Here is a 14,047-nt window from a genome sequence, read left to right as displayed (position 1 = left end):
GTTGTGAGCCACCATGTGGTTGCTGGGAATTGAACTCAGGACCTTTGGAAGAGCAGGCAATGCTCTTAACCACTGAGCCATCTCTCCAGCGCCATAAATATTTTTTAAAATAAGAATTTTGTTGGGATTTTGATGGGCATTGCACACTTGCTGCTCTTGTAGAAAATCCCAGTTTTGTTCCTGGCGCCCACATTTGGCAGCTCACAGTGCCTGTAATTGCAGCTCCAGGGGATCCAGAGCCATTCTCTGGTCCTTGCAGGTACTTCACTCATGTTCTCATACCCATACATAGGCATCTGTGATGGAAATAAAATGGCTACGCCTTTCTTAAAATTGGTGTGAAGCTTTGGGGGTATCTCAGTTGCAAGTTGCATTCTTGCAATCCCGTGTTTCTTGTCTTCTAGTTAAAATACACTCGCCCTGGGTTGCCTACATTCAGCCAGGAAGTACTGCACAAGTGGAAGACGGATATCAAGAAGTACCATCGCATCCAATGTCCTAACCAGGTGACTCCTCCTCTTTCATTGTACCAGTAATAATATCAATTCTAGAGAGCCTGCTGCTTTAGTTCCTGATTATTTCATGATAAAGTACTTGAACTGTGTGGAGGCGTGCGACCATGATTTCGTTTGTTCAGAACCGGTACCTCCATAATTCTGATGATCATCAGGATAGCCCTGCTGCTACATGCAGCGTCATCTGAGGTCACTCATGGGCAGTGAACTGCAATCTCCCATCAGCTGCGTTCCGCTGAGCATGGGCACTCCATCTGGCCTCTCTATCTGCAGAAGAGCAGGATTGCCCTTGGGGGACATAAGTGACCGTCTCCAGACACAGAAGTAGACGATGCAGCCTTTCTGAGGTCCCACTGCACAGTTTGTACAGTGTCGTTTCATAGCTCCTGTTGGTTGATTGCATCACAGGGGTATTCGTGCCTTTTCTGTTTGTGGCACTGTGACCTGCAGCTTGCAGAAGGAAGAGTCATTCGGGCTCACAGTTCTAGAGGGATGGAATTTGTGTGGTGGGGAGGATAGCCACAAGGGGCAGGTGCGGTAGCAGGAACAGAAAGCTGAAAGTTCATGCCCTCAAAAGCAAGCTTGAAGCAGAGAGCAAACAGGAAATTGATTGGGACTATAAATGCTTAAGTCCCACCCCCAGTGATGTACTTCCTCCAGTAAGACTACACTTCCAGGAACAACTTCCCAAACAGCACCACCAAGTGGGGCATATGGGAGCTGTGGGGGTTTGAATGAAATGCCCCCACAGGCTCAATTTTTTGAATGCTTGCTTTCTACTTGGCAGAACTGTTTGGGAAGGACTAGGAGATGTGGCCTTGTTGGAAGAGTGTGTCACTGGGGACAGGCAGGCTTTGAGGTTTCGAAAGTCCAGGCCGTTCCCAGCTAACTTTGGTTCTAATTCCAATTTATGGGTAACGTAAGCTCTCAGCTACTGCTCCAGCACCATGCTTGCCTTTCTATTGCGTCCTTCCCACCATGATGGTTATGGCCCACCCTCTGAAACTGTAAGCAAGTCCCTAATTAAATGCTTTCTTTTATAAGTTGTCTTAGTCAATGGTGTCTCTTCACAGGAACTGAGTAACTCAGACAGAAGTCTGTGGGGGAATATTTCTTAATTCAGACCATCGCTGAGGGCTAACCCAGACTCAGAGAAAGTGCGAATGGACTCCGCTTCTCAATGGTAGAGCGGCAGAGACTTGTTGCTATCTTTAAAATTGGTACCAGAGCTAATAGTGTAGTCTTTTTGGAAGGAATAAATACAAATGTAATTGATATAGTTATACCAAATAAAACATAACTCTGAAACTTTGGGTGTTCTGTTACATATCAGGAAAAGGGAAAGGGACAGCTCGGCCTTGTCCTTCGCCTTCTTTATTGTCTTCTCTGTTGGGTTTCCTCCTCGCCTCTGTCCTTTCGTGTGTGGCACTGGTGACTGATCTTCTAGATCCTGGTGTGGAATTGGCCCATGTAAATGATTACATTGCTCAGAGAAGGTTCTTTGTGTGCAGGACTCACCTTGCTGCTTCTCTTTTTCAGGGTTGTGAGGCTGTCTACAGTAGTGTGTCTGGCCTTAAAGCTCACCTGGGCTCTTGTACACTGGTTTGTAACATTTTCAGTTTACTATCGTAATGTGCCCTCTCCAGTAGTCTGGCGTGGATGAGAACTCGGCTTAGGTGAACAACTGGTCATTCTGTTGGTCACCATCTTCAGAGGCTGCCCTTTGACCTCAGTGTTGTGGGCATTCTTGGTCTCATACTGGGTGGTATAGCAGGGTGTATCAGGATACAGAAAAGGTCATGCCTCGCTCATTTAGGGAATCTGAAGAAAGCTCTGTGAATTCAGAGTCACAACCAGAGACTGCTTCCTTCTCCTTGATCCTTGCACTGGGCCTCCCTTGCCTTAGTTTGCCATAGTCTACCTGAAAATTTTTTTTGGACTGGTGAAGATCCTTCAAACCCATCCAGACTCTACTGGCCCCATGGAATGTGAGACAGGACAGGGCTTCATGCTGATAACCACTCATCTCTCTGAACCGTTTCCATAGTGACCCAGGTATCCTACCACCCATGAGCCATGGGAAATGCTGCCACTTTCCAGTCCCATTCAGAAGTATCTGCTCAGACAACATGAGCACCGTGAAACGAGCAGCTTTAGGAGGGGAGAGAGAGGTCTCCGTGTGAGAAACCAAGGGAGGTGTAGGCATCTCAGTAGGTTTTTTGTAGCAGTGCTTAGGAGAGCATCATCTTGATGCTGGTTTCTGAGTCCTTAAACTAAGTACTATGGATGATATCCGTCTCATTCGGGATTTCCAAGGCACCGTTTGCCACCACAGTTCACTGTGCAAAGGATGGAACCTAGTGCCCCTAGTGAACTTGGGGAGTTTGATTATTGGTGGGGGGAATCAAGATAAGCTAAATGTGAAGCAAAAAAATAGCCAAGAAGGTAGAACCAGAAAGTGCATCTTGGAACATAGGGAAGGAGAATGTCAGGTTGTGTCGTGGCACAGCAGGTGTTGGCACAGAGCAGCCCACAACAGGTGTGTAGTGGGGAGAGTGTCTCAGCTGTTTCTCATAAACTCTGCCACCATGTTGGACCATTCCCCATGATTTCTGGTTAAGTAGACTCCCCCATTCATTACCCTCAGTCCCTGCACAAAGCCCAGGTATGTTTTCCTGAATTTACCTCTACTTCTCTTTCTGTCTTTGAAACAGGGCAACTTTGTGGCTGGAAAATACAAGTGTCTTCTGTGTCAGAAAGAATTTGTGTCAGAGAGTGGTGTCAAGTATCACATCAACTCTGTCCATGCTGAGGTGCGGGCTCTGCTTTCTCTAGTGTCTTTGTAGCCTTGTGTGTCCCGTCTTCAAGCTGTAAGAAGTGGCCCTTGTCCCTGGCTTCATGGACTAGGACTGGCAAAGAAATTAAGGTTGAGAACTTGCCAGGGTTCAAATGCCCTATGAAATTAGGAGTGTAAATGGGTTTTTCTGTGAAGATATTTCAGCTCACTATGGTTGGGCCTCTTTGAGCCCCTATAATTAACTGTGATTAAATGAGACCAATTGGAAGTCAGGTTGGGCTTACATGTTTGATCTTGTTTTACAGCCTTTTCTTCTGACAAAAATGCAGATGTTCTAATAATTTTCAATAATCTGTTTTTTTTAATTCTATGCACATGGTCATTTTGCCTTTATGTTATGTTACCATATGGTGCCTGGTGCCTGGCCAGAAGAGGGCTGCAGCTTCCCTGGAACTAGAATTACTAGGTTGTGACCCTTGTGGGTACTGGGTCCTCCGCAAGAGCAGCCAGTGCTCCTAACCACTGAGCTATCTCCACAGCCTGCCAACAACTAGTTTTTGATGCTTTATATATTATTGCATAACACAACTCTGAATCAGAGATGCGTTCATCTTGGCCCCATCAGACCCTGTCTGAAAAAATAAATAAATAGCAGTGAGTCTTTGACATGCTCTGCTACCAAGTCTTTGTGTGTCTTTCTCACTGAAGGCATATCAGTTTGGACTTCCCTGTTTCAAGAGCTCATTAGACATAGGTGGCAGTGCCTGTTGCCTTCCATCATGTAGTTGGGAGGCTTCACTTACATTTGGGACTTTGCTGATCTGTCCTGTGGTAGCACTCCTCCGCCCTAGCATTTCCAGTGAGTTGATAGTCCCATCTATGAGACTAACTTTGCTTACTTAGTTAGATTTAGGCTTTTGCATTTCCAGAAGAATATTTTATGATAAATTTCCTCTACCTCATAATTTTCTAAATGGGACTCAAAGAAATCAAGTGACTTATAGAAAGCAGAGGAAAAGAGAATTGCACTCGGGATCTGATGTTCCTGTCACTATAGTGTCATGAAGTGAGCATCCCTGTGATCCAGACCTTCCATCCTACGGTATTACACAGAAGGAGGTGACAGGTGACATCATGCCAATAAATAAATACATTCTATGATCACAACCTTTTTCATTTACTGTGTAAAGTTGTGTGCCTGCATGTATGTATGTGTATCACCTTGAGCTGGTGCCTGCAGGTGTCAGATCCCTTAGAGCCGTAGTTACAGCTGGCCATGGGATGCTGTTAAGCTGGGAACAGAACCTGGCTCCTCTGGAAGAGCAGAGTGCTCTTAACTGCTGAGCCATCTCTTCAGTCCAGGTTTTGGATTTTTGAGACAAGATCTTAATGCAGCCAGGCTAACCTCAGACCTGCTGTGTGTCCAGAAATGATCCTAAGGACTAGGAGTCCAGATATTCACCACCACACTGTGTCTGGATCACATATTAAATCTGAATCCTGCGTTACATGGTACTTGCTAATGAGAACTGATGTATATTGGATTTCTCCGGTTTAAAATGGAGCCCCAAGGTCCCACATGCTCCCCTTATTCCTGTGCTGTCCTGACACTATCTTCTCTCCGTTCTTCCTGTCCCTTCATTTTATCCTCTTGGTGTTTCTAAGTGGATTTCTGCTCGGACCCTTTTAGGATTGGTTCGTTGTAAACCCGACAACCACCAAAAGCTTTGAGAAGCTGATGAAGATAAAGCAGCGGCAGCAGGAGGAAGAGAAGCAGCGGCAGCAGCAAGGGAGCCGGCGGTCTCTGAGAAGGCAGCAGCAGCCGCGTACTGAGCCTGCAGAGAGCCAGGCGGAGCCAAGGGCAGGGAAGGGGCAGGATGGGAATGAGGAACTGGTGGTGTCGACTTTATGTAAGGGAACCGAGCAGGAGCCAGTGCCAGCACAGTCCCAGAAAGCAGAGCCCGCCAAGACCACTCACAAACGAGGGAGGAAGTAGGCAGCCATTGAGCATGCGCCTAGGAGAGTGGATGTGATGCTGTTGTCATGGAGACACGTGCAGGGGAGGCCTGAGTCCTGGGGCTGAGTGAAGATGCTTTCAGCTGCTGCTGCTGGGCTGTGGCTCTCAGCTCCTCTGTGTATATTTCACGTCTTCCTGACTAGTTCACTTTCACCCCTCCCTGCCTTAGTAGGTTCGTATTCCCATTAGAGTCCTTTTGCTTTTTCCATTGTCCAAAGAGCTCCCCTGGGAAAGCATCTGCAGGCCCCGGGCCCTGCACAAGTTAAGAAACCTTTGGCTGGCTTTCTTTTTCTTTCCTGTCTGGGTTACGAATGTTCTTGGAATCTTTGTTGATATAGTGTCTACTCCGTCATTTAGCATATAAAACAGTTCCAAACTAATCTTTTTTAAAACAAACAAACTGTGACAGGTTTTATCCTTCAGTGTGTGACATAAGAGGACTAGAAAGAACTGCCACTTGTGTTACAGTATGACCCTGAGCTCCAGGAAGCAGAACCTGGCAGACGATACTTGTCTATAATTTTCCTGTTGAGAGGAAGAAAATGATTTAGCACGAGAAAGCTAGATGCTCACTATGCTTGGAGCAGGGACTGACTGGACCCATAGGCATGAAAGCACAGCCTTGGGGGTCTGTGTCCCAAACACTAAGGTGAGAAGAAAGGAAAGGGCAGTGGTCGTAATGGCTGCCCCGCTTTCCTGGGTTCCCAGGGTCAGTACCCTGGGAGCTTGCGTTGGGAAACTTAGTCCCGCTGTGTTGACTCTGACTTAGTGCCCTGGCCTCTGGAAATGCCACTGAGGTTGCAAAGCAAGGTGAGCTTTCCCTCTCCCTGCACTTACCTCACTTGTTAGGCCACACCTACTTAAGTCCTCACCCAGGGCATTAGCCCGCCTCTATCCCAGACAGTTCTGAGACTATTGTTCTACTGTTTTGTATATGGAGTTCTATCTGCTTTATATTGTGAGATTTTTGACACCAGATGTAGATATTTCTCTGGAGCTGGAAAGAGTGGTCTCTCTCTGTACCTCATGCCTGTCTGGTGGTGTTCAGTGGGCTCTCTCCCCGTGAGGGTGGATATCTTTGGAACATGGGTTAGAGTAAGTAGCCTTGTTGTCGTGTTTCTGGTTTCTCTTCCTCCTTCTGTGTAAATATTGTTCTCTATATTCCTGCCTATTGTATGGCATCTGCCACTTACAGAGTTAACCTTGATCTGGACAAATACTACCTTTTCAAACTCGGAAAGGCTGTTTGCCACTCTGAGGTCTCTGTTCTCCGTGCTCCTCTATAGCTTTATTGTGTGCTTTGTGAAGACCACTTTTCAATAATGGGGCATTAAAACTTGAACTGGGCACTGCCAGAAGGGGTCGTTTAGAGTCAAGTCGAGGAAATGATGTATTTGTGCTGTTTTTATTCCTGCTCACACCCCTAAAGCTTCTGTAGTAGATGAGGGTTGTCGAGGAGGAGAAATGAGAAGCTGTGTGAAGTTCTAGTGACAAGGACTTGGATAATATTTGTCGATGGCAAATAAAATGACTCAGAAAGTTTGTGGTTCTGTTTGCTGCTGCTCTGCTGCCGAACCCCTTGCTGACACCACACGGGACTCAGAAGATGCCTGAGAACTGGGCACCAGGGGGGTCCTTGGCTCCCAAAATCTGCTGGTCACAGTGGTTGCGGCAGAAGGGAGCTGGTGCAGGGCACATGGCCTGTTTCCTGTGTTGTTTCCTGAGAGCCGTTTGTAGCAGGCCTTTCCCTTCCCACGGCCAGGAATCAAGACTGCTATAGCCTGGCCTAGCCACTGTATTCAGATTTTAAAATTCACTGGAATAATATAAACATTATTTGATACATACAGGATGTTGAGCAATGTGAACTTGTGTTTGTGTGTGTGTGTGTATTGGTGTAATGAAAATTGGTACAATTACTTTGAAAACGACTTGACAGCCGGGCGATGGTGGCGCACGCCTTTAATCCCAGCACTCGGGAGGCAGAAGCAGGTGGATCTCTGTGAGTTCGAGACCAGCCTGGTCTACAGAGCTAGTGCCAGGACAGGCTCCAAAGCCACAGAGAAACCCTGTCTTGAAAAAACCAAAAAAAAAAAAAAAAAAAAAAAAAAAAAAAAAAGAAAGAAAACGACTTGACAATATCTAGTAAAGCTGAGCATGTACCAGAAGAGTGAGATCCAGTCCCAGGTCTGTGCAGAGGGACTCCTCTTGCCCACCTGTGTGGGAGAGTTGTATGGGAATGATGAGTTGCGAGGCATGCCCATCACGGAGTACCACTTACCCACCAAAATCTCTTCTCCTCTTCTAACCGCAGGCTAGCAGGACACATGGCTAGACTACTTACCTGTTGCCTTTTCTGCCCTCTATGTCACTAAATGCATTGCCAGCTAATGTCTCTCTGTTGAAATCTGTAGAAGTGATGCATGTGCTTTGAGCTCTGTGATTGGTGGGTGACTGGCATGGACATGGGCCTGTACTTGGGCCCTAGCACTGGGGAGAACGTTCTCATCTAGATTCACTCTTCTCTGCTTTCTTGGTGCCAGGATGTGAGCTTTTTGGTCTGCCACACCCAGCATGTCTGGTAGGACCAATATCTCTAAAAGTGTGACTAAGTAAATTACTCTCTTAAAGGAAAAAGAAGCTAGTGCGCCAGTTAGATGCAATTGAGATGATGCCCCACAGGTTAAAACTCTTGAGTCAGCCATTGAAGGAGGGCCATTTACCAAGGAAGAACATCTGAGAAGTTAGGTGCTTTTATTTCTTCTTTTTTAAAAACCTACTCCGATACATTATCTTTTTTAAAAACCTACTCTAATACATTATCTTTCCCATCCACAAGGGACAGTGTGACAGTCACACAGTGGAGTACAGTCCTAGTTTGGCTTGTGTCTCAGTAATAAGCACCATAAGCAAAAGCAGCTTGGGGAGGAAGGGTTTATTTTGTTCTACAGCTGACAATCCTTCATGAAGGGAAGTCAGGACAGAGCTCAAGGCAGGAGCCTGGAGGCAGGAACTGAAGCAAGAGGAAAGCTGCGTTTAGTTTGTTCATCATGGTTTGCTCAGTTTGATTTTTGATGTAATCCAGGCACCATCCACTGTGGGTTGGACCCTCCCACATCAGTCATCAGTTAAGGAAAAAAACCAGCTAGGCGGTGGTGGCGCACACCTTTAATCCCAGCACTCGGGAGGCAGAGGCAGGCGGATCTCTAAATTCGAGGCCAGCCTGGTCTACAAGAGCTAGTTCCAGGACAGGCTCCAAAGCTGCAGAGAAACCCTGTCTCAAAAAACAAAACAAAAGGGGCTGGAGAGATGGCTCAGTGGTTAAGAGCACCATCTGCTCTTCCAAAGGTCCTGAATTCAATTCCCAGCAACCACATGGTGGCTCACAACCATCTGTGATGAGGTCTGTGCTCTCTTCTGGCCTGCAGGCAGAGTACTGAGAATACTGTATACATAATAAATAATTAAATCTTGCCTGCTGGTGGTGGCGCATGCCTTTAATCCCAGCACTTGGGAGGCAGAGGCAGGCGGATCTTTGTGAGTTCGAGACCAGCCTGGTCTACAAGAGCTAGTTCCAGGACAGGATCCAAAACCACAGAGAAACCCTGTCTTGAAAAACCAAAAAAAAAAAAAATTAAATCTTTAAAAAAGAAAAACAAAACAAACAAACAAAAAACAGAAAGGAAGAAAGAAAAAGGAAAAAAAAAACCCAAAGACCTGCCTATAGGCCAGTCTGATGGGGACACTTTCTCAATTGAGGTTTCTTCTTCCCAGATGACCCAAGCATGTGTCAAGTTGACAAAAGCCTAACCAGCATAAATAGTATATGCTGTGGAAACTCCTTCAGTCAATAGCCTTTAAGATATCAACCCACTTTGGGCGTGGTCTCATGTGCTATAAAATCAGATGAAAAGTGTGCATGGACTTCTTGACTTACCAGAAAGGTTCCGGTCCTTCTCCTTTGCCAGCTACCTGGTGTCTCCTTGACTCTGCCTACTTTCTCTCGCCATTCTGATTTCCCGCCTGGCTTTACTCTGCTAAGCCACTAGCAAAACAGCTTTATTCATTAACCAACAAAAACAACACATATACCAAAGGACATCCCACATCATTCATATATATACGTATATATTACTAAGTCTCCATCAGACATACTTGCAGAACACAGAAAATAAAAATAAATCATTACCAAAAAAAAGATTTCTATACAAGTCAGGATTTTTTCTATTAACAGCAAGTGACATTTCTAGTCCTATTAATAGAGATGGATGGATGGATTGACAGATAGACGGATGTTGGTGGCACATGCCTTTAATCCTAGCACTTGGGAGGCAGAGGTAGGCAGATCTCTTGAGTTCGAGGCCAGCCTGGCCTACAGAGCGAGTTCCAGGACAGCCAGGAGATTATAATGTGTGCTATCACACCAAACTTTAATTGGTGCTGGAGATTGAACTCAGGCCTCTTTGCACACCAGGTAAACACTCTGACCATCTCAGCCCCTACCATTCATTTAATTGTTAAAATTGTGTGTGTGTGTGTGTGTGTGTGTGTGTACTTGTTCCCATGCACTCTTCTGGTCTCCACAGGCAAAGCATACTTATTGACAAGCAGGCCCACACATACACACATAAATAAAACCAAACCTTTGGGAAGTGACTGAGAAGGAGAGTGGAAAACTGAGGACAAGTGAAGCAGTAAAGAGATAAAGGGATCTAGGTTTATGGCAGAGTTATTCTCTAGATGGGTCAGATCCTGTGATCAGTCCTGACTGCTTTCACCCACTTACTGACCACACCTATAGTTGGCACTCATTCCTTTTCCCTGAATATCCACGTGCTACCCCTATGCTCAACAAACTCTTGGCTCAAAAACTTGCTTGATTACCCACAAAACAGAACCTCCCTAACACTTGTCACCTCCTTACCTGCTTTCTTCTAGCCCTGTAGACCAGGCTAGACTCAAACTGACTCAGCTCTAACCTTCCTCCTTGGTGTGGGAAAATTGTCTGTATTCTGTTAATCATGTTTAAATAAATGCTGATTGGCCAGGCAGGAAGTATAGGTGGGGCAACCAGACAGGAAGTAAAGGTGGGGCAATGAGAACAGGAGAATTCTGGGAAGGAGGAAGCCCATTCTTCCCCAGTCCTGTCCAGACCACAGAAGAAGCAGGATGTGACCTGCCTTACTGAAAAAGGTACCGAGCCATGTGGCAAGCATAGATAAGAATAATGGGTTGATATAAATTTAAGAGTTAGAACCTAGAGCTAATGGGCCAATCAGTTTATCATTAATATAGACCTCTGTGTGATTTTCTTTGGGACCTTGCCGGCTTTGGGAACAGGGCAGGACAGAAACCCCAACAAAGCAGGCCCTCATGTTACACCTCCTGCCACAGGCAATCTCTCACCAGGCCTCTTCTCTCCTCAAGGTAGTCATTTCTAGAAAAGTGGTTCTTCTGAACTCTGGCCATTCCCACTACCAACAGACACATGGCCTGATGTCCCATGAGGTCTCAGGCTCAGCAGAAGCTGCAGTCTCGCCCCTCACCATAGAGACACCAAATCACTAGAGAAACTTCTGTGACATTCCATGAGACCATTGTGCAGGGAACATTTGATGGGTACAGTGGTGGGCCCATGAGGCTTCTGTGGGTTTTACCTTGCTGGGGCTAGCTGGTGATAGTGCCTGAGAGATGGGAGGGTTGGACGATTGAGAAGGTGTATGAGGCACTTCACGAGGGTTGGTAGTGGTAGGGTAGGGCCTGGGAGGGGCAAGACCCTGCTCCTCAAGAGTGAGAGAGGAGATGGACTTCCAAGAGCAGGGCAACCAAATTTCAAAGGTCAGAAGCCCCAGAAGATCTGGGAACAAATTCTGTCAATCTGCTAGGACTAATTTAGTAGCCGAGACAAAGAAATTATGTGATGTCAACTCTAACTGTGCAAAGTCCCATCACGTTGACCCCAAAGTAAAGACACCTCTTGAAAATTGTGCTCCCCGAAGTTACACATCTGGCACTAGTTGTTCAGCAGAGACCAGTGACCTCCCAACTCATCCCAGTGAACACCTGAGTTCCGGAATCAGGTAGGTACTGAGGAGGGAGACTGATGGGAGTGGAAGATCTCCTAAGTTTGGTAATGGAGATGAAAGAGCAAGGACCGGGAGATGTCCCAGTGGCTCAGGTGCCCACCACATGGCAAGAGGACCTCAATTCAGATCACCAATACCCACTTAGAAAGCTGAGCAAGGCAACACATGTCTTTAACCCCTAAGGATGGGGGCATGGAAATAGGCAGATCCCAGATGTTTACTGGCCAGCCAGTGAGCCTAGCTTGTGTGTCAGGCTTTCTGAGAAACCCTGCCTTAGGGTTTCTGTTGCTTTGATAAAACACCATAGCCAAAGCAACATTGGGAAGGGAGGGAGAGGAGGGAAGAGAAGAGAAGAAGGGAAGGGTTTATTTCTTCTTACATTTTTCTATCACAGTTCATCATCAAAAGAAGTCAGGGCGGGAATACAATGCAGGAACCCGGAGCCAGGAACTGAAGCAGAAGCTGTGGGGATACACTGTTTATTGACTTACTTGGCCTGCTTTTTTAGTCAATTCAAGACCACCTGCCTAGGGGTGCCTTCTTACCTCCATGAGTTGGGGCCACCCACATTAGTAATTAATTTTAATTACTATAGATTTCTACAGACCATCTGGTGGAGTCATTTCTCAGTGTAGTTCCTCCTCCCAGATCACTCTTGCATGTGTCAAATTGATAGAAGTCTAACCAAGACTAACCTTGTCTGGAGCATGATGGGAATCCAAAAGATTTTTTTTTGTAAGAATACAATACAGTATAGTTGCGGTGCATACCTTTAATCCCAGCACTTGGGAGGCAGATGCAGGTGGATCTCTGGGAGTTCAAGGCCAGCCTGGTCTACAAAGAGTTCCAGGCCAGCCTGGGCTGTTAGAGAAACCCTGTCTCGGAAAAAGAAAAGAGTACGATAATACAGTGGTCTGGGTTAAGTTTTGGTTATTGTTTTCTCAGTTGTGCCTGAGAACTGATAAAGGAGGGGCTGGAGAAGTGGCTCAGCGGTTAAGAGCACTGACAGTTCTTCCAGAGGTCCTGAGTTCAATTCCCAGCAACCACATGGTGGCTCACAACCACCTATAATGATATCTGGTACCCTTTTCTGGCCTACAGGCAGGATACTTTATAAATAAATAAATCTAAATAAAAAAAAAAAGAACTGATAAAGGAATGTTTCCTTTGTTCTTCCTCCAGGCTTGCCCAGAGCCCCAAAGGCTCTCCCCAACCATCAATGTATCTTACTATCCTAAATGAATTTTTCAAGCCAGAGAGGCTAACAAAATTGGAAAACAAAGTAAAAAGAAGGACAGTGGAGGCACTGGAGAAGCTGAGCAAGAATATAGAAGAGGCTCAGCTCCAGCAGGAGCAGCTGCTGCAAGACAGCAGGCTGCTGCAGCAGGAGGCGTTCTATCTAGAGACAGAGAACAACTACTTTCTGAAATTCCTAAGAAAACAAAACGATCAGTGTAAAAAGAAGCACGAGGACCTGTGGAATCGGTATTTCCAGGAAAGCAGTGAGCTGAAGCAAAGGAAGCTGGAACTGGCATCCAGGTTTGCCCGACAAAATGCAGCCCTTCAGGTGCAGCTCCTGCAGGGAAAAAACACCCAGTCCCAGCTGAGGCAGCAGGCGCAGTTGCTGGCGCATATAAACGAAGTAAAGGAGAACCAGGAGATGAAAATGCAGGCCTTGCAGAAGGAGCTGGAGAACATGAAAACGGAGACAGCGATAAAGGACCGCCAGGCACACCTGCAGTTCCTGCAGAGGAAGACATTCCTAGACGGACAGCTGCAGGAACTAAAATGGCTGCAGATGGGGAAGGGCGGCACCAAGGAGGTTAAGGACAAGGCCCGGGCCCTGGACTCCACAGCCAGGAAGGTGAATTCCGAGTTCTGCTTTAGTGTCCAGAGGGTGTACCAGAAGTTACAGAAGAAACTGGCGAAGCAAGTCCAGGAATATCACAGGCTGGACTCTCTAAAGAGGCAATTAGAGGCCTGGAAAGAGCAGCTGAAGGAGGAGCAGTGGGTCCAAGAAGCCTCAGTTAGGGGCAGACAACTGAAGGCAAAGAGAGAGAGAAGTCAGAATTGTGACCCTGGCCCCAAAGAATAGGGTGGTCCTGGGGCCACACTGAACCATCCTTTATGGACCAAATCAGGAATAAATCCAAAGGAATTTATTTATTAGCCAGAGAAGTAAGAATTGGAACCAACGAGGCTCTGACACTGTCTTGGCCTACTGGGAGACTGTTAAATTGCCAGAGACACTGCACATGACCCAGCTAGGAAAATCACTTGGAGATTTATTATTATTATTATTTTTTTTTTTTGGTGATTCTCACATGTTCCCATGGAGGGCCGCTGATGACATGGGATTCTTCATAAAGTAGGGTTCATAGTGTGAAAAATCAGTCCTTGTAACCTCAGTCTGTTATAATGCCAAAACTACACCCACCTTAGCGAGCATTCTCACTTCTGGGGAAAATGAAACGGGCTGGTGTTAGAGAGAGTGAGTGAGGTAACACCGGGGAAGGAAACATCCCAGGAAGAGACAAGGACTGAATGCAAAGGCCCTAGATTCAGAGTGAGGCGAGTCATTTTAAAAAATAAACTGTGGGGCTGGAGAGATGGCTCAGTGGTTAAGAGCATT

General features: G+C 46.3%; 2 protein-coding genes across 6 annotated transcripts in view; both read left to right on the top strand.

The window, feature by feature from the left end:
* Positions 1-7,175, top strand: part of Znf512 (zinc finger protein 512) — a 44,831-nt gene extending 37,656 nt beyond the window's left edge. For 3 of the 5 annotated variants that reach the window (XM_026789686.1, XM_026789687.1, XM_026789688.1), the window contains 4 exons: positions 405-506; positions 2,055-2,117; positions 3,230-3,328; positions 5,003-7,175. In XM_026789686.1, the coding sequence (XP_026645487.1) occupies positions 405-506; positions 2,055-2,117; positions 3,230-3,328; positions 5,003-5,308 (570 nt within the window). In that variant the 3' untranslated portion in view covers positions 5,309-7,175. The remainder of the gene's footprint in view (positions 1-404; positions 507-2,054; positions 2,118-3,229; positions 3,329-5,002) is intronic. The other 2 variants (XM_013354057.2, XM_005367969.3) reach the window with 1 other exon arrangement.
* A 3,956-nt stretch (positions 7,176-11,131) lies between these two features.
* On the top strand, positions 11,132-13,664 carry Ccdc121 (coiled-coil domain containing 121). Its single transcript, XM_013354045.2, has 2 exons — positions 11,132-11,409; positions 12,598-13,664. Exons 1-2 carry the CDS (start codon positions 11,132-11,134, stop codon positions 13,508-13,510), a joined length of 1,191 nt encoding a protein of 396 aa, XP_013209499.1. The 3' UTR covers positions 13,511-13,664.
* The last annotated feature ends 383 nt before the right edge of the window (positions 13,665-14,047 follow it).

This window comes from Microtus ochrogaster, unplaced genomic scaffold (genome assembly GCF_000317375.1).
Source record: "Microtus ochrogaster isolate Prairie Vole_2 unplaced genomic scaffold, MicOch1.0 UNK26, whole genome shotgun sequence".
NCBI classification, from domain to species: domain Eukaryota; kingdom Metazoa; phylum Chordata; class Mammalia; order Rodentia; family Cricetidae; genus Microtus; species Microtus ochrogaster.
This window is presented reverse-complemented; position numbering and strand designations above follow the sequence as displayed.

What these genes read in the sequence shown, in the direction of transcription:
- Ccdc121 (XM_013354045.2), top strand. Translation starts at nt 11,132, where the DNA reads ATGGACTTCCAAGAGCAGGGCAACCAAATTTCAAAGGTCAGAAGCCCC. An exon ending in CACCTGAGTTCCGGAATCAG is followed by an intron (nt 11,410 to 12,597) that starts GTAGGTACTGAG and finishes TTCTTCCTCCAG; the next exon opens with GCTTGCCCAGAGCCCCAAAG.